Raw genomic sequence first — 23,365 nt, 5'->3', positions numbered from 1 at the left:
GGCACAGGGCCACTTCTGGTTTCCTGGTAGTCAATTGGAGATAAGAATCTCATGGACTTTAGGGGCTGGGAATATGGCCTAGTGGTAAAATACTTGCCTCGTATACATGAAGCCCTGGGTTCGATTCCTCAGCACCACATATATAGAAAAAGCCGGAGGTGGCACTGTGGCTCAAGTGGTAGAGTGCTAGCCTTGAACAAAAAGAAGCCAGGAACAGTGCTTAGGCCCTGAGTTCAAGCCCCAGGACTGGCAAAAAATAAATAAATCTCATGGATTTTACTGTGCAGGCTGGTTTTGAACCTTGATACTCCTGAGATCTCAGGCTTCTAGTAACTACAATTACAGGCGTGAGCACCAGCATCCAGCTTGTAAAATATTATTTTATATGATCATGTGCACATAGCTACTGAGCCTTTGTGATCCACTCCTATGAATACCCTCTTTGGTCTCACCATGTGAATATCTAGAGACCTGTATGAGTGATCATGTCTCAGAGCATGTATGTGTGTGTGTTTTATTATTTTATTTTTTTACCGTCCGGTTTGATTTCTTGTAGATTTATATGCACATTCTAGTTACCACAATGAGGGAAACCATGCAACGTATGTTTCTTTGGGTCTGGCTTATTTCACTTAATATAATAAGATTTTTAATAATTTTTTTTCCATTTCCCTATGAATGGTACAATATCATCATCCACCCTGGGAATTAATCCAGTATGAACACAAACAACATCACCCTAAAGCTACCAGCACAACTATGTGCATTGCAGCATTGTTTACTATAGCCAAGCCATGGAATCAACCCAGATGCCCTCAGTGGATGAATGGACCAAGAAAATGTGGTATTTGTGCTATTTCTTTAGTGTGGAAAGTAGTAAGCATATTTCTTACAAATATATCCCTTCTTTAGCTTTTTTTTCCTAAATAATATTCTCTTCAGCTACACTATGAGTCTCTCTAACTTGTTTTTGCTGTTGTGTTGTTTTGGGGGGTGGGGGGGCAATCCTGGGGCTAAAACTTAGGGCCTGGGTGCTATTCCTAAGCTTTTGGGCTCAAGGCTAGTGCTCTACTACTTTGACAGTGTCACATCTGGTTTTCTGGTGATTGACTGGGGATAAGGAGTCTCATGAACTTTCCTGCCCAGGCTGACTTTGAACCACAGTGCTCAGATTTCAGCCTCCTGAGTAGCTAGGATTACTGGTATGAGCCACCTGGTGCCCAGCTTTTAATATCTTACTACACTTGTGAAAGGGAGATATTTTTTTCCTTTCCTGAATTTCCTGTAAGTTTCCTGAGTTTCCCTAGTAATCAAGTAACTTACAAATCATATAAAAGTTGGGAAAAGATTAATACAGTCTAGATAAAAATCTATCTAGTATGATATCACCCTGAGAAAACTGCTGTAACAATTTTCAGTACTACTCTTAAATTCCTATACTTTTCTGCATCTGAAAATTAATTATAATTACCCCAAGTTATAATTTTAATGGTTTTATCATTTATAACTATTATATTACCCATACTTAAGCATTTCGATAAGTGGGTATGTAAGTTGTTTCAAGGTGTGTGTGTATGTGTTTTTTCTCCAATCTTCAGTAAGTATGAATTAGCCATAGATATGCCCCGTACTTCTTTGAGTGGCTTCTAGCCCACAGTGTGAAAGAAATTGGGGATGGGCACTTCACATAATTTTCACATGGCCTGGAAGTTTTTCATGAGTTCTGGGGATTGGTGAAGTTCATAGAAGTTTTCCAGGGACCTGCTGGGAGATACTCTGAGAACTAAGAAACTTAAAAGTTAGATGGCACTGAGTTACATGTAAGAATTAGAGGATACCTTGTTCCTCTACTTTAATTAACAACATCCAGATGCTCATAAGGGCCCATAAGGCTCTGTCTACTCTGTCCCTCTCTCTTCAAGCGCTCCTTTCCCATAAGGACTCCATTCCCATAGAGCCTGTCTCACCACCTCACATGCGCTCCCCCCTTCACTTTGGGCCTACAGCCCAGGGATTTCCTTCCTTCTTCACAAGAGGAGAACACACACACACACACACACACACACACACACACACACACACATACCATTACTTTGAACCTTCTTGACTCAAATGTGTTCTATGCTTAGATGCCTTGGTAGGTGAAGTAATGACCCCTGATCTGTGTGAACACATCTATGGCACAGGGGAGTTAAGGTTAAAGTTTCTAATCAGCGGACTTCCATAGGGTGAGCTTTTCCTGGACACTTGGGTTCACTGTGGTCACAGTTCCTTAAATTGAAAAGAAGGAAGTAAAGAGCTGGAGGCAGTCAGATGGCAGGGTCAAAGCAATGCCTCTGTTTTACAAGATCCTTCTTTTCTAGAGGGATTTTCCTGAAGGTAGAAAAAAGGATTAAAAACAAAATATTTATTTATTAGCATACATTAGTTGTACAGCTGTCTTTTATTGTGACATTTCTATAAATGCATGCTGGTATTCCATCAACTTTCTCTCCTCTTTCTCTCCCTTCTCCCATCTCCCTCCCTCAACAGGAAATTACTATGAAAGGATTATAAAATACTAAGACCATATTCATCCTCCGCACACTCCACTCCAGAGACACTGCTTTACTTCCTGTCATTTTAGTGTATATTAACTGTACAAGGGGCTTTTACCGTGTATCTTGTACATGGCGTGTATTGTATTTTAATGAGAACAATCCTCTGTATCATCCTCTCTTTCCCTGTCTCATCTGCCCTTCTCCGTTAACAGCTTTATGCCATCTTCATACATGGATGCAATCTATTTCGGTATTATCGATTCTCCATCATTGTCCCTCCTAACAGACTCATGGTTGCATAGTGGTGTGTATACATGTTTGTATGTGTATGTATGTATGTCTTTGAAGTCTATAGACTCCACAAAAGAGTGAAAGTTCATTTTTTTAGCTTTGAGGTTGGCTTTGTGCTTAGCTCCACATGATCTCCAGATCTATCACAGTTTACTGAAAATGACATAATTTCTTTTTCTTGATGGCTGAGTACTATTCTGTGTTTTGTACATTTTCTCTATCCATTTCTTATTTGTTGGGAGCACAAATGAATTCTTCCAGAATGCATAAAATCCTTTCTAATACATTAAGTTTTAGCTTAGACCCATTTCAAACTTCTCATCTACAGGGTTATGAGACAATATATTTGTAGTGTTTTCAAGAACTAAATTTGTGGCAACAGTAATAGAAAACGAGTATAGATGCTTTTCTTGATCCTCCCCTTAATATAAAATGGCTAAAATATTTTTATTCCTTTTCTAAGCATACTCTTTTTCTTACCAATCCATACCCATAACTTATTTCTTCATTTGTTCACTGTGTATTCCTGTGAAGTACTCTGAGGCAAGGAACTGTCTTGTGTATTACCAGTGGAGACTCAGCCCATCCCTTGCAGCTTTCAGTAAATAGTTGAGTAAATGTGTCACAGTCCATTTGGTTTTGCAGTGGCAAAAATTTGAGGCTGGGTGCTTTATAAAATAAAATGGTGTACTTGGCTGTGGTTCTGGTGACTGGAAGATTGGAACAGCATTGTACGGGTATCGTGGTGAAGGCCCTGAAATGGCAGAGTGCAGAAGCAAAATGTGAAGTGCCCTTAATTTATGTCATCCTTCCCTCTAGAACTCCCATGACAACATAATCTATTTACAACAGGGGTGCCTCCATAGTCTAATTCCTTCCACTTAGAACTTTTTTTTTTTCTTTCCAGTCCTGGGCTTGGACTCAGGGCCTGAGCACTGAGCACTGTCCCCGACTTCTTTTTGCTCAAGGCTAGCACTCTGTCACTTGAGCCACAGTGCTACTTCTGGCCATTTTCTATATATGTGGTGCTGGGGAATCGAACCCAGGGCTTCATGTATAAAAGGCAAGCACTCTTGCCACTAGGCCATATTCCCAGCCCCCACTTGGAACTTTTAGAGGACACAGCCTGTGTCTAAGTCACAACAGACTGGGTTTTGATTAGTTTTGAGTGAAGTGAAAGGGGCACTGCCAGTCAGCAAGGCAGAATATGCCAAGACCAAAGGACCAAAGAAAGAAGTGGGTTCATTTCAGAAGTTGTCATCAGAAAACTATTAATTAGATCAAGAGGATGTTGTGCTGTTGGCAAGATAATATGCCTAAACTGAGGTAAAGGTGGTGGAAATTAGAAGTGAAGAGGTTCATACTGTAGAAGTGGAAGAGCTTAGGTGCTGAGTCTGTGCAAATAGGAAAAATCATAGGTGATGACTACCTACATACCGGTGTGGTCAGTAGTGTGGGTGGTGGTGATTTTCACCCTAGAAGTTATAGAAATGAAAAGATGTTCTAAGAAAGGTAAACCTACTCTATCCATTTATGTTAGTAGGACATCCTAGATTTGTCTGACAGCCTGTGGGACTTAGCAAATTAGAACATGAGATAAAGATGGGGGCTACAAAAGATTTGCTCATTTAATGAAACAGCTTACAGAGGAAGAATGTGAGGCACAGAGAGGTCACGAGAGCCATCCAGTTACTGGGTTCTGTCTCAGAGCCCCAAGTCCTCACCTTTGTGCTGTGCTGCCTGCAAAGTGGCAGTCTAAGGGGTAGAATAACAGGTGCACATTTAACCTTTCTCTTGATTTCAAAAGGTAAGACTGTAGGAGTGTTTTCCAAACATGCCATTGAGAATGTAGGCAAACAAGATTTTTAGATTTTACATTGAATGGATTTCAAAGTACAATTTCCAGTACAATTTTCTTAGTTAAATAGAAATGACCAAATACAGTAAAAACTCTAGTGATGAGTAGGAATAGAATGCAGTTCACTTTAAACGCATGCAAAGTTTGTTGAAAAGTGAGAATTTTTAAAAAGTTGAAAGCTCTTGCATATAAAACTGTGGATACTAGTACCACCGTACAAAACCACCAGAGTCTTTGTAAGAAGCCATTCCTCGGGGTAGGGCATTGAGGGGATTGAAACACTTATGTACTTAGTGCGGTTGCTGGAGGAAGCCCTTTGTGCCCAGCGTCAGTTATTTATTCTTTGGTATTTAGTTTCCGTGTTGATTTAATGCACCCAACAGACCCAATGAAAACACACAGTGGCCTCCTCCAGGAATTCTTTCTTTTTGCCTTCATTCACCTTAAGTACTCTTGTCTTGTTTCCACCTGTTCCAACCTTTTGTAGCGCGACTTCATGTGTTTCTTTTTCTTTTGGTGCTGGGGTGACCCGCTGCCTTGCCCATACGAGGCAATGCTCACCCCAAGCTACATCCCTAGCCCACTTGTTTCATTTCTTTGACTTCTTTCTGTAAGGTGTCCACTGGAGAGCTCAAGCCTTAGAAGTGATTTTTCTTATTATTAATTATTGTAGAAAAATTAAGTGCATGGAGATTAAGATCTCTGCTTTTTCAAACCATTCTAAATTCTAGTCTGTGAAACTCACTTTTACATACCAGTAGTTCTTGAATCACATGTTCAATGCACTTATGTAATTATATGCACCAAATTTATTTAAAGTTACATGAGCACAACTTGAAGGTATTCTGCTACAATTTGTTTTCATGAACAGATAATTCAGGGCAAATTGTGTATTAATTGTTCATTAACTTTTGTTTACTATAAAATGAGAACATCTAATTTGCCCAGCTGCTGTATTAAATTGGATAACAACGTCTGTGTAAAATCTTGTTACACAGTTATCCTATTACTGGTATAATTGTTGATTGAAATAAAATATTCTATGCATTAATTATCTGTAATAGTGGTTGAAATTAGGTAATAGTCTAAAGCTAATTAGGGATAAATCAGTGTACCATAATACCATATGGCACAGCTGTAAGAGAGTTTACTCTAGTTTTTAAAATTCTCATTAAAATATCAGTAATTTTGGTTTCTTGCTTGGGTACTTCTGCTTTAAATTCCAGTGGAATTAGTGGTTTTATATAGTGTTTCTTTTGCGTATCTTTTGAGTTTGTTTTCTGATCCTTGTAATTTGTAAAATATATAGTTTTTGGTTCTGCTTTTTTGTTTTGTTTTGTTTTTGTTTTTGTTTTTGATGGTGGTACTGAGAATTAAACTCAAGGCTTTGTGCTTGGTCAGCAAGTAGTATACTGTTTGTGCCATGCTTCCAGCCCTTTTTATTCTCTTTTGTTAGGTAGTGAATTTGCATTTTTCTCAGGGGGCAGCCTTGGATTCTGATCCTCCCACATAGAGGAGATTACAGATGTGCATCACCATGACTGGCTTATCAGTCAAGACCGAATCTTCCTAACTTTTTACCTAGGCTGGATTCACTTCCTGAGTAGCTGGGATTACAGGGGTAAGCCACCATACTTGTACAGGCAGCATACAAGTATTAACTGTTGCCCTCCTGAAAGTACTTGTTTTGCAGATGGAGAAGCTGAAGGATGGGGTATTTCCTACAATTAGTTTTTTGTGTTAGCTTTCTTCTCAATAAGCAGCATCTTGCATGTCGTGAACATCCCTGAGCAAAGGACTCTCACTAATTCTAAGTCAGATAAAGCTACCATGTAATCTCCCTCCCTGTGCAGAACCAGTATGGGGCTGGACTTAATTGTTTGAATGGACAGGTGCTGTCTCGCGATCCTCCAGACCCTTTGGCACTTGCGTACTGTTTCAACTCTCCTGGCTTTGGGCTTGCTCACTAATGGTGAGACACTGTATTTTTAGAAAAGCATTTATTATTTGGGGGTGAGGGTAGGAAGGGTATTTCTTTCAGAGGGTTATTTGTATTTTTTGCTTATTTTTTCCTATAATCTAAGTTATGGTGATAGTTAGATGCCTCCTTTTTGGCTGTGTGAGGCCAAATCTGTTAAAGATTACTTTTATAAGTAACTTGATGCCTGCACTCACACCCACCACTTCAGAAGCACAGGTGGGAAATGAGGAAAGTAACTCATCTTGTCCCAATCTTGCCCTTTGTCCAAGCAGTTCCCCTAGACTGGAGAAAATGCACTGTGATGTTGAAGGGTCTCCCTTTATCGATGACTACTAACTTTAAAAGGGTCAGTAATGACGCCGAGCTTTCTTCGGCCCCGCCTGTTCTTGTGCTCTCTTAAGTGAGTACTTGACTTAATCTTCCTCTGATTAATGATCCCTTTCCTCTTTCTCCCAAAAGCTGGTGATGTCCCTCAGCAGGTGTAATTTGCATTCATTCCTGCCTACCGATGGCCATTTCTTAAGTGACTTTCTCCCCTCTGTATTGCTCATTATCCTTCCTCTCTTTGTTGCCAGATCATTCTTATATGTATTTGAAATGGCACCTTTCCTCAAAATAAGAGAAAATAAGAAAAAAATTTCTTGGAGCCCACAATCACATGCATTCTCTATTCCTCACTGCAGGAGAACTCTTCAGAACAGTTGTCTAGTTTAGCTTTCCTTCTACTCTCCTAGAGTTTCTCCATTTAATTTTCTGGCCCACCACTGCCAAATAGCTTTAGTCAAGATCACCAGTGTTCTTTCCAAAGGCGAAGGCACTGACTGGTCCTTGGGGACTTCCCTCCTGGCAGCACCTGACAAGCAGCACATGACATGATCGTTCTTCCTTACACTTTCTTCTCTTGGATTCCAGCATCCACTTCTGCTTTCCATTTCGCTTCTGTGGCAGGTTGCCCCTCATACCCACATTTGCAACACTGGACTGCTTCCGAGTTCATTCTTAAGCTCCTTCTCTTCCCTCAACTGCCTAAAATGTCTCTTTCCTGATGTCTACCAAATTAAACCTCCTCATTCCCTAAGCTGCACAGTGTCATATCCATTGGTCGACTGGACTTCTCCTGTATATCACAATGTTCCTGATTTCTAGGATCTCAGACTTAACTCCTTTTGTTCCTTTTTTATATTTATGATTGCTTAACAGTTGTAAATAACAAGTCAAAGAAACATCTATGGAGTTATGCTGGCCTCTATGGCTCCATCTTGTCCTAAGGCACTGAACATATCTCACCTTCCAGAGCCCTTCCTTGTGTGTGTCTGTGCTGCATGCTGCTTGCTGTGCCCTGATAAGAGCACAGTGTGCCTCACCAGCTATTTGTAGGCCATTAGGCAAAATGCCATCACATTTAACTTCTGGTGCATCGTTTTTTTTAAAGTATCTTGTTTATATTTATTACTGCTTAACAGTCCCACTATGTACTTACTGATCTGTAAACCAGAACATTATTCCTTCAATACCTTTCTGTTTAAGCATCTTATCTAGAAATACTTTAATAGTAGCTTCCTCGGGCCTGCATTCCCTCCAGACATAATTATGTGTATATTATTCACTTCCCTTCCATCTTTGAGCCCCATAACATACTTTTATTTTTGCCAGTTCTGGGGCTTGAACTCAGGGCCTGAGCATTGTCCCTGGCTTCTTTTTGCTCAAGGCACTCTACCCACTTGAGCCTCAGTGCCACTTCTAGCCTTTTCTGTATATGTGGTGCTGAGGAATTGAACCCAGGGCTTCATGCCAGACAAGCACTCTACCACTAGGCCACATTTCCAGCCCCTAAAGAAGATTAAAAAAATAAAAAATAAATAAAAAACATTGAGCCAGAAGTTAAATCTGATGTCATTTTGCCTAATGGCTTAGGACAGCTCTTCTGGTCTGATGAATGCAGACATGCTATCACCAAGCCAAGTGAGCTGTTGTTGTGGTTGGGGATGCTTTCCTGTGTAAGTACATAGATACCAACAGCACTGGGCCAGAGCTGGGAGGGCGCTGGTCACATCTTGAGAGAGCTTCTTCAGAGGAGAGAAAGAGGTGAGATCTCCACTTCAGATTCTCATAGTTAACTTTTCAGTAGACTACTGCTCCTCAGAAATACAGTGAAGCACAAGGGAAAAACACATAATGAAAACTATGACTGGTCATAGACCTACTCTTAGTTTTCTGGGTCTCTTGAAGTAGATGCCAAGTCAGATCTGGAAACCCCACAAAGCCCCGCTTTTCACTTCCTCTGCTTCTCTGGTACATGTTCCTCTCCTGCCCATTGATGTGAATTCTCTTCTTGAGGGAATAATAGAGCCAGCTGAGAGCCAGTTGTGGATCATTAAGGGCTCCACATGACTGCTAAGTGGGCAGTAGCTCCTCCTTGTGCCTGGTAGGTCCACTTTGACAACCCTGTGCTCTTCTGGGTATTTGTAGGAGCCAATTTCATAGAATCCAGAAAGTAGAAATGCTTTGGGAGCACCAGGAACCAAGATTGTACTGCTAAATACTGATCATCTGTTTAGATGTGCTGAAACTGTCAATAGGTCCATAAATAGGGATTAGCATGATTCCTAAATCAAGGCTCACCATTCAAAACAGGACTGTAGACTAACATACTAAAGAACAGTAGGACAGCCTCTTTGTTGAACTTTTGTGTTACTAGAAAACCTACCAGGAATAAATACATTACCATTACTAATTAGAGGAACTATACAGTGCTTTCTGATTCATTCATAACATGGCAGCATGTAATATTTGTATTGATCTGATCTAATGTAAATGAGACTGCCAAGCTTTTAGATAATAGTTGCTTAGAACCACAACCATGTAATGCATTTTTCCTAGTGATTTTCTGCTTTCCTTTGGATGGCATTATTTATTTTCATTCTAAGTTTAGAAAGTTTAGAAAATGTAGATAGTTATTAAAGTGTATCACAATGTGTGTGTGTGAAAGAGAGAGAGAGAGAGAGAGAGAGAGAGAGAGCACCAGAGCCAGAGCCAGAATTTTCCCTCATTCTTTAAATGGCAGATATGTAAATATTGTATATAACATATAAGGATATAAGTAGGGCTCTAAAAAGAGCCCTTCTCTGCTTATGAGCAGAGAAGACAATAAGCAGTGACAGGAATACAATTAATGGCTCCTGGTTAGTTAAGTCCCTAAAAGGACATGAACTAAATCACATTGTGTTTTTTTCTTTTTATGGGCTTTGCATTATGGCCTTAATTTCCAGGTTTGAAATGGAATGACTTCCTTGGTATTTGTGAAGTCTGGCAGATGCTTTGAACAGTCTAGCTATTGTTCTCAAACAACGGAGTGGGTTATATTTGGGAAAGGACTCCCATGCTGTCTGAATAGGCAACCCTCCTGTAAAATATGCACTGTACTTTATTTCACTGTCTCGTGTTTTCCTGAACAGGCTGCAGATACTTTGGCTGTTAGGCAAAAAAGAAGAATTTATGATATCACCAATGTCTTAGAAGGAATCGACCTGATCGAAAAGAAATCAAAAAATAGTATCCAGTGGAAGTAAGTTGAAAGTCAGCACCCTATTCTAACATTTACTTTACTTTATAACTTTGGAATTTCTAACATTTCCATCTCCCAAATCTGCTATTTCAACCCTTTAATCACACCTCTCTCTCCCTGAACACACTTGTCAAGGCCTGTGTCAACCACTCTGTGTTGGGATGTTCCCTTACTCTTTGCTGTTTCATTTATTAACCACTGCTTGGTATGTGTTTGTAACAAACATTTTCTGCTATGTAGAATATCCCCTTTGGCTTCAGTTTGTTTTGTAATACATAATTTCACCAAAACACTGTTATATTACCAGCATCTAATCCACATCCTGAAACTTCCAGGCGTGCTATCTTGTGGCCCCTTAGCTGACAGATGACAGACACTCTACAATGTGCTGAGAATTTTTATAATTTGATTTTTCTTGTCAATAAAGTGTTTTGGAGGTACAGCATGTAAATATTGTCAGTGTTTCTTTGCTTTTTAGAAGGGGGGGTATGTGTTACAATATATTCAAAATTAAGTGACATTAACTGAGCTCTAACCCTAGGGATATTAATTCTCCTATTTTTAAGAGGTGTAGGTGCTGGCTGTAACACAAAAGAAGTTATAGATAGATTAAAATTTCTTAAAGCTGAAATTGAAGATCTAGAACTGAAGGAAAGAGAACTTGACCAGCAGAAGTTGTGGCTACAGCAAAGCATCAAAAATGTGATGGATGATTCCATTAATAACAGATATCCTTTGAAGGAAGTTGTAGATAGAGCTCTGTAATATATACATTTGTCTAGTATTTCTTCAACTCTTGAAGGTTAATTACTTTACTCTGGTGTTTTTAGAATTAAATTTTGTAAGCATACAGCATTTTATGATACTCTTCTAATAATTTACATGGTTATTTAAAAATGCCTTTTAATGTACATCTCTCAACATTACTTATGTGTTGCACTAATGGGGGGAAAAACACCATTAGCCAGACTTGGTGGCTCAAGCCTGTAATTCTTGCTGCTTGGGAGGCAGTGTTTGGAGGATTATGGTTTGAGACCAGCCATTTGGGGAAGTTCACAAGACTCCATCTTGACCAGTAACTAGATGGTGTGTGTCTGTCAAGTCAAGCTTCCGGGGGGAACACAATGGCTGGGAATGGTAGGATAGCTGTCATACCAGCAATTCAGGGAAGCACAGATAAAACGATGGTAGTTGAGACCAGGTGCACAACAGCAACAATAAAAAGACTGCTGCGAGTGGCTCCAGTGGAAAAGTACCTACCAGCAAGTGAGGACCTAAGTTCATAAGTCGCAGTACCACAAAAAAGGGAGGGAAAGATTCATTTACTTTAGGCTACCTGTTGATAAGATGTCATAAACTAACTCATCAAAGTATGCTTGGGAAGGGGGCACATCAGTGTGGGGGGGGGGCAATCAATAAATGCATAAGTAGTTTTAAATAGTTAGATTACATGCTCAGACTCAAAATATTGGAAAATTAATTTGGTTTGAAGACATATCATGGGCTCACAACCAATCTGTGATGCTTTATGCCTCATGTTAACCCAGAGGTACTTTCAGCTGAAAGACAGTGGTCCTAGGCCTGTGTATCTATAGTATATTTTATGTTATCTTACAATCTGGAGGACAAACCTGTGATTTTATTATTTCCATTCTGTGGGTTGGAGCTCCTTAACACTAAGAGAACAGAGGTTGTTCTCTTGCTATGGAGCCCCAAGATCTAAAATCATTGAAGCAGATCTTGGACTATGCTTCCCTGCTCTACAAGATTCTGACCATTCAGAGTCCTCCAAGGTGTGACATATTTTCTCTTTGTCAAATATTTTGACATGTTTATGAATCTTTCTGACCAGGGGCAGTTTGCCCCTCTTAGATCTGGCTAAGTCTTAGAGGAACAGTGAGGGTTCAGCCAGGACACAAATTACCAGTGCTGAGCCTTATCTCCTCTATGTGGCCCATACACCTAGAGACCATGCTGCTCTGTCTTCATCATCCTAGGACCAGGGAAACATCCCTATAGGGTTAGCACTATTCAAAACTAGCCAGCCTTGAAATGTTTGCACTTCCCTGCCTTGATTTTCCTATGGAAACCCCAACAAATCTGGTTGAATATTTTCTTCTTTCTCTTTCCTTCTGCCCCCTGGCCACCCTGGTCTCTTTCCTATAGGGCCTGTTATGCCTTCACTCTCTAGGATCTGTGATATTTTGTGGCCCCACTTGACTCACGAAAAGAATATCAAACATTGACCCAAGAAAATTCTCTATGTGGAAGGTTCAGTTTGGAAAGTTTCTTTTTCTGGCAGTAATATCTTTTCACCCCTCCCCCATCCACTGAAACACTTTCTATTCTGTGTCCTCAAATGACAGGGAAATCAGAATGGAAGTTGTTCAGAACAAAGGATGGGAACTCCTCATAGCCTTTATCTGGTTGTCTTTCTAGACCGAAGGCTTGTGTTCTTTTCTATCTGGCCGTGTGTAGCAGCACCTTTATGCATTTAGTGATTTAGTTTAGGCCTTCAGAGTTATTTTGTTTTTTGTTTTTGTTTTTGTTTTTGCCAGTCCTGGGTCTTGGACTCAGAGCCTCAGCACTGTCCCTGACTTCTCTTTGCTCACGGCTAGCACTCTGCCACTTGAGCCACGGCTCCACTTCTGGCCATTTTCTATATATGTGGTGCTTAGGAACTGAACCCAGGGCTTCATGTATATGAGTCAAGCACTCTTGCCACTAGGCCATATTCCCAGCCAGAGTTATTACTGTAAGTCAATGCACAGATTCTGATATAAATGCTCTTCCTTAACTCTTATGACAGTACATTTTCCTATGTGACTTATGAAGACATCTGTAATTGCTTTAATGGTAAGTACCATTAGCCTTTTCCTTCCACACTTCCTCTGAGGAGCCCTTTGACTATAGAAGGATTCAGAATTTCCTAGGCAATAAGTCAGCCTAAGTCCTGATTTTTAGGAGTTGATATTTTGTCTCTCTCTACAGTGGTGTGTGTTGACATGCTGCTTTTGTTTCTGTTTTCATGGCAATAACTGCTTTCACAGCCCACTTGCTAACTCCATTGCTAGGCATAAAGTGAGTGTGGAAGGGAAATGGGCAATGGAGCAGAGGAATTGAAAACAGAGCCAAAGTCAGAGTCAGTTACCAAGCCGGACTTTGTGCATGATTCCCATCAGTGCTGCTTATGAACCTACCCAGCAGACATGCTGACCACAAATGGAACCCAAAGAAAGAGTGAGCAAAAATTCAGATGTTAGTCCATTTCATAACCAGAAAAACTATTTCTCATCTATTCCATCTTCAGCCCCCATGAAAGGACAATATCATGTATTAATAACTAAAATGGTATGCTATATTCCTATAGCTGTAACATCTAATGAGATTTTATATGTACTTATGTTTAAGTACATTTCTATTTATTGTCCACATGCAAACAAAAATCTGCCAAAGGATCTTATGAGATGGAATCTGACATTCTGAAATCCTGAAATATGACATTGGACCTTTTTTCCATTTTGCCATATGAGCTCCTGTGTTCTCTGATCAAGTGTGGGGAAAGTTTTATTAACCTGCAATAAGAGATCAGCTATAGAATTTGGTTTTAAAAGTAAATTAAAGTCAACCTTAATCTCTAGTATCCTGTTAAATGTAGGCATTTCAAATACTTATTTGAGGCTAAAAGATTTGAAGAACCTCAGATATCTATTACAGAAAACCAAATGAAAGTTAATGAGCTGAATTTGCTCATGTAAATATTAGAGGTAATACTGAGTATTCTGAGCTCCATGTTAATCTCATTTAATCCTCAAAGTTTGCTGTATGTTGTATATGTCCCCTAATTTTTATCAAAATCCAGATCAAGCCTCATATTTAAACTCCCAACTTCATATTTCAGAGCTCCTATTTTTTCTTATACTTTTATTATGGTTAAGTAGTTACATAAAGGACTATAGTTACACAAAGGACTATATCTTCATCAATGCTGTCTCTTTCATCATTTTCCCCAGAGGCCTATTCTTGTCACTGTATTCCACGGTCAATAGTATTCTCTAAAATTTTTAAATATGTATTTATTTGACCAGGTGACACACTTTTGGCCATTCAGGCACCTTCTGGGACACAGCTGGAGGTTCCTATTCCAGAAATGGTATGTAGCATAAGTAGGAAACAGACCTACTGACTCCAAAATGTACAAATGTATTTTCTTGAGTTGAACATGATCTAAGTTTGAATATTTTGAATTATTACTTTCAAGTTTTATATCTGACATTTGGATGTCATTGTTACTTTGGTTAAACTGTTGAAGAAGTGGCTGGGCCATTTTGGTGTTTTGATGACACATTTTTTTAAAAAAAAGTTTGATGTTACTTTTTCCTAGGCTAAGGATATCATATAGCCAATAATCTTTTTTTAAATCCTTAAAATAATATTTAAATGAATGTAAGAATTATAACAGAAATAATTCAACAATCAAGTTTAGGACTGTAAACATTTTCTGGCTTAACTGACTCAAAGAAACTTAACTATGCTGTACACAATTTTATGACTTTTTCCCCCTCCACTACTGGGGCTTGAACTCAAGGCTTGGGTGTGCTGTCTTGTAGCTCTTTTGCTAAAGGCTGATGCTCTGCCACTTGAGTCACAGCTCCACTTCCAGTTTTTTTGCTGGCTAACTGGAGATAAGAGCCTCAGACTTTCCTGGCCTGGCTGACTCTGAACAGTGATCCTCAGATCTCAGCCTCCTGAATAGCTAGGTTAATAGACGTGAGCCACTGGTGCCCGGCTTGGTCTCTACTCTTGTACCTCAACTTCCTGAGTTTATTTCATTGTATGAATGTGCTGACTTCCAGGAGTTTGGTCTGTTCTTAGCTGTTGTGTTTCCAAAGAAATTGTTAATAATTCTTTATTTCCAATAACTTCATAGGGTCAGAATGGACAAAAGAAATACCAGATAAATTTAAAGAGTCACTCAGGACCTATCCATGTACTGCTTATAAATAAAGAGTCCAGTTCGTCCAAGCCTGTGGTGTTTCCTGTCCCTCCACCTGATGACCTCACGCAGCCTTCCTCACAGTCCTCCCCTCCAGTGATACCGCAGAAACCCAGCATGGTACCACAGAACCTGCCTGAGCAGCCTGTCTCTGAAAGAAGCCAGAACCTCCAGCAGATTCCCACAACAGAAATAGCCTCAGGTGAGGCAAATGTGAATATTGTATTAAATATTTTGAAAGGCTTTAATGAATTTGTCAGTACTAGCCTGTTAGCTCATATGAGGCCACATAATCACCTTAATTTAATCAGTAGGTATTAATTTAATATCTCCTGCATATATTCATCACTGGGATAGTTGTGAGGAAAATTTTTAAACAGATCCTATCTTCAATGTTATTGCTACAGACTCACATATACATACATACACTTTAGAAATAGCTAATATGGTAAACATTGTTAAGAGAGTATATAGAGCCGGTCACCAGTGGCTCGTGTCTGTAATCCTACTACTTAGGAGGCTGAGAGCTGAGGATCTTGGTTTGAAGCCAGCCCAAGCAGACAAATCAGAGATGATCTCCAGGTGCAAAAAAGCCAGAACTGAGGTGGGCTCAAATGATACAGTGAAATATCTGGTGACAGCATGAGTCCCCGAGTACTGACACATGCATGTATACACACCCAAGTGTGTACATAACTAATTGCAAGACAAAGTTATTTCTATACTTTTGTATTTAGGCAATAATGTGTTTAAACTGAGGGCCTCACAGTTGCTACACAGTGTTCTACTATGAGACATGAACCCAGCCCTCTGTGCTTGTAAGTTAGTTTGTGGTAGGGTCTTTCTTTTGCCCAAGGCTGACCTCAGACCAATTCTCCTATGCTTCTGACTTAGCAGGAATTCTAGGGAGCCTTGCCAACTTCTTGTCTGGTCTGATCTTGGCTGGGATCTTCAAGTAGCATACACTGTACCTAGCCTAGAGAAAGGTATTTATTTATGGGCCAAAGTTTGCTACTTTCTTTAGGACTCCATTTTTGGATTAAGCCAAATAATACACACACCTCTTATTTTTGAGATAGTCTTGCTCTACAGCTCTAGCTGACCTCCCTCTCAGGAGGCTCCTGAGTATTGCTATTATAGGCACGCCTGGCCTTTTAAACTATTTCTAGTTGAAGTAATTTTGTAAAATTGTAGTGACTTCTGCCTTTGTTTCTCTATATTCTGTTAATATTTTTTATTTGGGAGGCTTAGTTTTATAGTTTATATTATTTAGGAAATCTTTTGTAAATTTTCACTTATAAAATGATAACTAGAACAATAAAAATAGGCCTTAGGAGACGGGAACCTTAACTTGTAGATTTATTTATTTTTCTTTAAGTTTTCCTGGAGTCCCGTTCTATTAACTTTTTAGCTTTTTTTTTTTCCCCCTGTCAGTTCTGGGGCTCGAACTCTGCCTGGGTGCTGTCCCTGAGCTTTTTCACTCAAGGCTAGCACTCTGCCAGTTTGAATCACAGCACCACTTCTGGTTTTCTGATGGCTATTTGGAGATAAGAGTCTCATGGACTGTCCTGCCTGGGCCAGCTTTAAACCGTAATCCTCAGATCTCAGCGTCCTGAGTTGCTAGGATTACAGGCATAAGCTGCCAGTGTCTAGTTTTATCAACCTGTAAGAAAAACATTACTTCCAGATATATAAACCAGTTGTGCCAACACAACTGTCATTTTGAAGATGACTGAAAACTACATTTTACATAATCCATTTTCACCTCCAGGAGGTACTACAGTGCTCTCCTTCTGCGACTGCATGGTAGTTTAAGTAAAGCTGGAAGAGTTGAATGTGCAGTCTTGTTTAGGTTCTTGTCCATGTGTATTTTTCCTTTCCTTCCACAGTAAGAACTGCTATACTGTTGGCAAAAGGGAGGACTGACTATACAATAAGGAGGAATCCTTATAAGTGAAATGTGCAAATAAATACGTTTTTCTCCTGCTTTCATCTTTGAGTTCTTAAACTCACAGTCCTTGTTCCTAACAAATAGAGCAGACTTAGGAAGTGGTACCAGGTTAAAATGAATTATAACCTAATTGGGATGAATAAAGCAAGCACACTTTGTATGCTTTTAGCTCAGACACTCAGTTACTCTATGGACTTCCAGAGCATTTAAAAAAAATCATATACTAATCAAGCAGTCACTCTGAACCATTTTAGAGAAAGCCTTTAAATGAAATGAATGAGAAGCAAGGAACTGGCAAAATTAGAGCTGTACATCAAGCACAGGAAGTGTGACAAGGAAAGAAGACAGAAGCAAGAGAGATCATCAGAAGCCAAGGAGGTTGAAGATTACATGTTTGCAGTTGTGCAAACATGGAAGAGATGGGAATGTTAAGGCTAGATAGAAGAGGGTGATTCCAGTGGGATGGGAGGAATGAGGAGGGAATGTTGTTAATGCAAAGGAAGTAGTACCACATGCTGTGTGAGATCTGTTGAAAGAATGAACAGAAAGTGATGTTGAGGTTTTAAAGTTGAGTGGGTATGAGATGCTCCAGGCTTTGTAAAACTGAGAGTCAATTTTGGAGGAATAGTTTTGTTCTGCATCTTCAGTCTTCAAGTTTGAATGTAATGCCAGACACTAGACATTTGGGAAAGTGGCCTTTCCATAAAGTCCTAGTACTATTAAACTTTGCTAGTGAAGCTGGTAATGTGATTTACCAGGAACATCTAAATAGTAATTGTTTTTACTGTTAAAATATGGAGACAGAAATGTAACAAAACCTTATCACATCTCTATCTAGCAGGTTCTATTAGTGGAGATATCATTGACGAGTTAATGTCTTCCGATGGTAAGTAGTTTAACCTTTTCCTACTATTTGAGATGACTACCTAGAATTTATGAATGCCACTTAAGAGATGCAGAATCTGTATTTTGTAACTGCTTTTTTTGTGACCTATATTCTCCCTTAATAATTAATACATTATAGTAAATCAAAGGCTTTCTTCAGAATTCTTTTTTCTTTGCTTACATTTTGAGAATGAATGCAGAACTGGTAGCTCTTGGCACACTAAATATTAGCCTTTTGCACTTCTGAAGACTGATAAAGAGTGAAATAATGCACCAACATCAACTGGTGATCTGAAAATTCTTTAGATAACCACCGTCAGCCATTTTCAACCTGCCAGTGTGAAATCAATGAGCTAGTATTAAACATGTCATCAGATGCTAATACAAAATAATTTTAAAGATCAATTCTCTACAATGTACAAATGAATACACTTCTCTCCTGCCTTCATCTTTGAGTTATTCAACTCAAGAGTCCTTGTTCCTAACAAATAGAGCAGACTTAGGAAGTGGTACTGTTTATTAGCTAGTGGTACAACTGAGATTTATTCAACATTTATGTAGAACATCAATACATGAAACCTACTGAGTCGTTCTGTTTCCTAAGTGGCAAGGAAACAAAATACCTTTACCAGTGTTTTTAATCATGTACTTTACAACCAGTAAAAATGTTTGGGTAAAGCCAGGCTCATGCTTGTAATCTTCCTACTTACTCTGGAGGCAAAAATCTGAGGATCACAGTTCAAAGCCAGAGAATAGTACATGAGACTCTTATCTCCAAAATCTAGAAGTGGAGTGGTTGCTCAAGCAGCAGAGCATCAGCCTTGAGCAAAACATACAATCGTTACTGTGTTTTCTAAATTAATCCCAATTATGAGTGTATTGCCTGTGCTTAGAGAACATCTCAACATGATTCAACACTGAAAGTCAGTCCTGATCATTACTTTTATGTATTTCTAAGTCCATGTTTAACATAGGAAACCATTTGAATTCATGATTGTATCATATTTTATGATGAAACATAATTATCCAAATGCAGACACGATCATTAATACTGAATCTGTTTTTGTTTGCAGTGTTTCCTCTCTTACGGCTTTCTCCTACTCCGGCTGATGACTACAACTTTAATTTAGATGATAACGAAGGAGTTTGTGATCTGTTTGATGTCCAGATACTAAATTATTAGATTCCCTGGCCACTTGGGACTGTTATCTACCTCTAACTGTAACATTTTAGACTTCTCAATAACCTAAGTATTTAAAATAATGAATGTAACACCTTTTAGTTCACTGATTCTCAAATGTTCTTTTTAATACTTTTTTTTTTTAACTTCACAAAACTTCATACAACAAAGGGCTCTACTGCTTCAGGGGAAAAATAAATTTTATATTCACCTTCCCCATATAATAGGGATTTCAATTTTTCTTCCAGTTCTGAATCCTTGTGTGGATTCTTCAGAGAAGAAAGCTAAAGCAGACTTCAGGTCATCAAAAGCAAAAACGTTGGCCAAGGGCTAATCAATTTGTCTTGTATTTTGACTGCCACAAAGTTGTATTTTGATATGTCCTTCAGCCCAGATACTCACTGCCATTTATAGGTGAAGGATGTAACTGTTTCAGTGGACAGATTTTGTGAAGTGCCTTCTGTTTTAGCACTTTAAGTTGATCACATATTGTTGACTTCTGACATTCCACTTTCCTAGAGCCTAGGAAAGATCTGTTTATGTAGTTTGTTTGAAAAATGTGCCAATGCCTGTACATTAACAAGATTTTTTAAAAAAATAAAGTTGTATAAAACATTTATTTTATTGATCTTTGGGAGGGGATTATTACAACTGCGCCATTAGTCGTGTAGCTTCATCAACATTAACTGGCTCATTTTCAGGACGCTGCTGAGGAATCTAAAGGGAGGAAAGTTACATTTAGTAGTTTAACAGTAAACAAACATAATTTGTATGTAATCTATTGGCCAGTTAAATTCTTTCCATCACACTTTTGGAAAGAGAAGAGTCGATTCTTATATTAAGACTCAATGTCTTAAAAGTGAATATAAGTCAGAAAGCCAGGGATATTAGAGGCATAGAAACCCCGGAAAATCTGTAATTTATCATCCTTTGCTGTATTAGCCCTAACAAGAGGAAGTCATTTCTACTTACCAATTCTTTTTGCAGAGGTTCTAGAGAAAGGCCTTTTGAGAAGTGTGCAAGTTCTTTCTGAATGTTGACAAAAGCTTTATTCACTCTGTTAATTTTTTCTTCATTCACAATGTTTATCTGTTAACAAAAAGGCATAATATCAACTATCTCACAAAATCTAGACTATGATTTTTGTCCCTTCTCTGAATCCTTCCTTATTCACTTGCCTCAAGGAAGCTCCCCACAGTCGTCCTCTTCAGTGTCTAAAGGGTGGGAGTGATGTTCCCATACATTACCTGCATGAGAATATTCGGCGAGTCCTTAATGCTGTCACTAAGTTCACAAGTACTTCATGAAATATTTCACCCTTTGACTCAATTGCCCTCTCAGATCCATTATAGCTGTTAGTGACTTCCACAAAAAGCTAATCCTATGGCCTTTTAATCTCTGAAGGTTTTCTTCAGAGGTATTTCCTTCTCCCTATCTCAGCCATGTGCTCCTGCAGAATAACTTGGACTTGGTCATTACCAGCCCCGCAGTTTCTTCATCTGCCACCTTTTGTTTTTGCTTATGTAACACAGGTTGGCCTTGAACTCAAGACCTCCTGCTTTAGCTGCACCAAAGTCCTGGGTATATACCCAGGATGTGTACCATCCTGCCTAGCCTCCAAAGCCCCTTTTCTCAGCCCACAACTAAAGCTAAAGAAAATAATAAATGGCTGACTATCTTCACTTCAAATCCATCACCACCAACTTCAAACCATACTACCAATTACTGATTATTGGAGAGTGGACTCTTACTACAATGAGGGAACTACTTAACCTTAAAGAAAGCCCTCAAATGTTTTCAAATATAAAGAAAGTTTCTTTGCAATTGCATTTTAAGAAACAAAATACTTTATCTTCATTTTATCCCATTTTAATATGGATTCCAAGATATAATAGGAGGAGAAAAATAATGGGTAGTGGATGGCAGGCCATATCTTAGTTCCGAGAATAGATTCTTGAACATATTTGTGTTCAGAAATAAGAACAATTTTCCACAGCATTTTAGAACAATTCCTACAGTCTAATCTATTAAACTGTCACATGATACTTTACACAAATGCACTTAAAATGCTTTTTTTCCTCATATTTGGATTTAAAGGGTAGAGGTAAGTTTTCTTCAACTTTTTCTCTAAATGTGTGTCATCTTTATGTAGGAAAGGGTGGGAACTTTGAATTTAAATTGCAGAATTCAGATGTTCCACAGCTTTACAATTATTAGATGCTTGTAAACAGTAAGGTCTGAGTGCAAAACAAATGCCCACCTTCTTAAGATTAGTGGTAACTGGTTTTGCTTTGCATTTGGCCTTGAAGTTCTTTTGGCTGGCTATGTGAAATACATTCCTGGACTTCTGCCCCCTTAATTTGTTCTTGGCCATTGTCTAGAAAACAAAAAGAATTCAATTAGTGCCTATGTTTATGAACTATATGTTTTTAAAGTCAAAATCTCTTCTGCATCCCCAGCACCTAGTCCAATGCATGTGTGTCAATGGGATTCATTAATATCAACACAACTTTTTCTTTACAGCATCTGACAATATTATCACCAACATCTCTTAGCTATTCTGTATACCACTGTCATACTTTAGGAGTGGCTCCACTTCTTTATCATGCTTTTTTACTCCATTCCCTCTTGAACAATCAAAGTCAGTTCTTGAACATGCATTTCCTGTTTCCTTCACATTACTTTCACAAATCACATTGTATCTTTACAACATTTATTTGTTGCCCTGAAATCTGGTTTCCTTTGATCTGGAGCTAAACACACATTAAGCCTGTAATTTCTGTCTTAAAAATATCTCTCAAGTCTGTTCAGTCACAGAAGAACAATTTCTAAAATGGTAATAGTTAACACTTAGGGATTGTGTTGACATGTGCTACACCTCATTTATTCATACGAGCACTTTGTGGGCAGGGCTACTATGCCCATTTTACAGATTTAAAAACTGATGCAAAGGGAAGTTAGCTTGTCATGAGTCACACTTTTAAGAGCCAACACATGCCAAGATTTAAAGCCATGTAGACAAGGTCAGAGATCACACCTGGATGATACTGGTCTTTATAAGGATTTCCTAGAGCATTATGCTCATTCAGTCATGTGCTATCTGTGACCATTATGTACAAATCCTAAAACATTTACTTAACTGATTCTTTACTGAAACTCTGTCAAACTCTTGCTTAAGGCTGCTGCACAGTAGCTACCTTGCATAGTTAATAGATGAAAACATTCCACAAAGTTAAAATTTGTCAGTAGCTCTCCTGGTACACATAGGCCTAGTACATTTCTGGTCTTTTAACCCCATCTTAAATCTGTTTTAGGTCATCTACCTCTCCATGCTGGACTCTTCAAAGTGTTACCTGTACATTCTGACACATCCCTCCTCTTTTGCCTTTGCTTACATGGTATCTCTCCAGTGAATTTTACAACCACACTAAACATTAGAAAACTACCTAACAGCAAAACCTTTTAACTCTTAATAGTCCTGGTGTTTTTAGAAAAATTGAAGGCAGCAGGGTACACACTATTATTACACTGGAAGAAAATAATACCACTCGACAAAATCTAAAAGCTACCCAATAATAGCTGAAAGGCAACCATCTAGAATCCAGTCACTGAATTACATGATGTACAGAACAAAGGCAAGCACAGACGGAAAGACGGGTACTATATGAGTGGCAATATTATACAATTAACGTGTAACACACAATCAACGACGCCAGAGGGGCAGATCTGCCGAAGTCGGGGACACAAGAAAGGTTCGTGAAGAAACAGCCTGCTTGGACCGCGTCTTAGAAAAGTCAAGGCAACCTCGTGGGAACGGTGATCATAAACCAGCACTGGGAGCCTGCCTGGGAACGGCCCCGAGGATACCGGCCTGGTGGGGTAAACTGAAGCCGAGCTCGAGAGAAGCCAGGCCTCCGGACCACAGAGGTCTGCCCAGCCCTGCCATAGCCCACGAAACCTTCACGCCAGCCCGCCAAAACATTCCACTCACCTGTCCCGACCTTCAGTACCCTCGGGCCGCGATTTCATCCACTCCACACGGAAGTGGCCGGGATGAGCAAGACGTGTGCACGCCGTAGTTCCGCTCTCAAATTCGGACCACGCCCACCCTACAAGGC

At 39.2% G+C, this 23,365-nt stretch overlaps 2 protein-coding genes across 9 annotated transcripts in view; one reads left to right on the top strand and one right to left on the bottom strand.

The window, feature by feature from the left end:
* The window catches only part of E2f5 (E2F transcription factor 5), a 26,643-nt gene extending 6,779 nt beyond the window's left edge, over positions 1-19,864 (top strand). The window contains exons 1-8 of one of the 7 annotated variants that reach the window (XM_048359026.1): positions 369-876; positions 10,126-10,235; positions 10,802-10,963; positions 13,045-13,091; positions 14,324-14,388; positions 15,166-15,433; positions 18,021-18,068; positions 19,141-19,864. In XM_048359026.1, coding sequence (XP_048214983.1) covers positions 679-876; positions 10,126-10,235; positions 10,802-10,963; positions 13,045-13,091; positions 14,324-14,388; positions 15,166-15,433; positions 18,021-18,068; positions 19,141-19,250 — 1,008 coding nt within the window. In that variant the 5' untranslated portion in view covers positions 369-678 and the 3' untranslated portion in view covers positions 19,251-19,864. Of the gene's footprint in view, positions 1-368; positions 877-10,125; positions 10,236-10,801; positions 10,964-13,044; positions 13,092-14,323; positions 14,389-15,165; positions 15,487-18,020; positions 18,069-19,140 lie in introns of those variants that run through there. The other 6 variants (XM_048359024.1, XM_048359022.1, XM_048359023.1 and 3 more) reach the window with 6 other exon arrangements.
* Rbis (ribosomal biogenesis factor) lies at positions 3,004-23,365 on the bottom strand. 2 transcript variants are annotated; one of them, XM_048359030.1, is made up of 4 exons: positions 23,239-23,365; positions 21,508-21,624; positions 20,220-20,336; positions 3,004-3,585 (listed from the first exon to the last, which is right to left on the bottom strand). In XM_048359030.1, the coding sequence occupies exons 2-4, from the start codon at positions 21,619-21,621 to the stop codon at positions 3,502-3,504; spliced, it is 315 nt and encodes a 104-aa protein (XP_048214987.1). In that variant the 5' UTR covers positions 21,622-21,624; positions 23,239-23,365; the 3' UTR covers positions 3,004-3,501. The 2 variants fall into 2 exon arrangements, with proteins under 2 accessions (XP_048214987.1, XP_048214988.1); XM_048359031.1 differs by lacking the exon at positions 3,004-3,585 and adding an exon at positions 19,846-19,964.

This window comes from Perognathus longimembris, chromosome 12 (genome assembly GCF_023159225.1).
Source record: "Perognathus longimembris pacificus isolate PPM17 chromosome 12, ASM2315922v1, whole genome shotgun sequence".
NCBI classification, from domain to species: domain Eukaryota; kingdom Metazoa; phylum Chordata; class Mammalia; order Rodentia; family Heteromyidae; genus Perognathus; species Perognathus longimembris.
Note: the sequence above shows the minus strand (reverse complement) of the source record. Positions and strands in the feature narration are given on the sequence as shown.

Excerpts from the sequence above, each read along its gene's own strand:
- Rbis (XM_048359030.1), bottom strand. The coding sequence starts at position 21,621 with ATGGCCAAGAACAAATTAAGGGGGCAGAAGTCCAGGAATGTATTTCAC. Across the intron at positions 20,337-21,507 it reads TTACCACTAATCTTAAGAAG|ATAAACATTGTGAATGAAGA; the intron begins GTGGGCATTTGT and ends TTTTGTTAACAG. Across the intron at positions 3,586-20,219 it reads AACCTCTGCAAAAAGAATTG|GGCCTTCACCACGATACCCG; the intron begins GTAAGTAGAAAT and ends CTGCCATTTCAG.